The sequence below is a fragment of the Pygoscelis adeliae genome, unplaced genomic scaffold, assembly GCF_000699105.1.
Source record: "Pygoscelis adeliae isolate BGI_AS28 unplaced genomic scaffold, ASM69910v1 C10044181, whole genome shotgun sequence".
In the NCBI taxonomy this organism is placed as follows: domain Eukaryota; kingdom Metazoa; phylum Chordata; class Aves; order Sphenisciformes; family Spheniscidae; genus Pygoscelis; species Pygoscelis adeliae.
In genome coordinates, this window is record NW_008818521.1 from 1 (window position 1) to 329 (window position 329).

At 62.9% G+C, this 329-nt stretch overlaps 1 protein-coding gene across 1 annotated transcript; it reads right to left on the minus strand.

Annotated features, from left to right (window-relative positions):
• Nucleotides 1-4: 4 nt before the first annotated feature.
• Nucleotides 5-232, minus strand: ATG101 (autophagy related 101; the record flags this gene model as incomplete). The annotated part of the gene is made up of 1 exon (XM_009319398.1): nucleotides 5-232. A coding segment is annotated over one exon (228 nt), but the record flags the coding sequence as incomplete, so codon positions are not given.
• Between the last annotated feature and the right edge of the window lie 97 nt (nucleotides 233-329).

Genomic DNA, 329 nt, shown 5'->3' on the forward strand with positions numbered 1-329 from the left:
GGCGGTTCATCACCTCCACGATGTTGATGATCTTCTCGCAGAGCTTCTCGCCCACCTTCTCCCGGCAGATCTGCCGCTCCTGCTCGTTAGCCAGGTTCACCACGTTCACCTTGATGGTCCACAGCTCCCAGGGGATGCACTCGTCCGAGAAGGGCCAGCGCGACTTCTTCTTCTGGTAGAACTCCAGGGAGATCTGCCCCATCCCATCGCTGCCCGAGTTGCGCAGCGCGTCCTGCCGAGAGAGCACATCGCCCCGCTCAGGGGGGGGGCCAGGGACTGACCCTCCCCTCACAGGCGAGGACACGGCACAGCCCGCAGGTTTTTAAGCT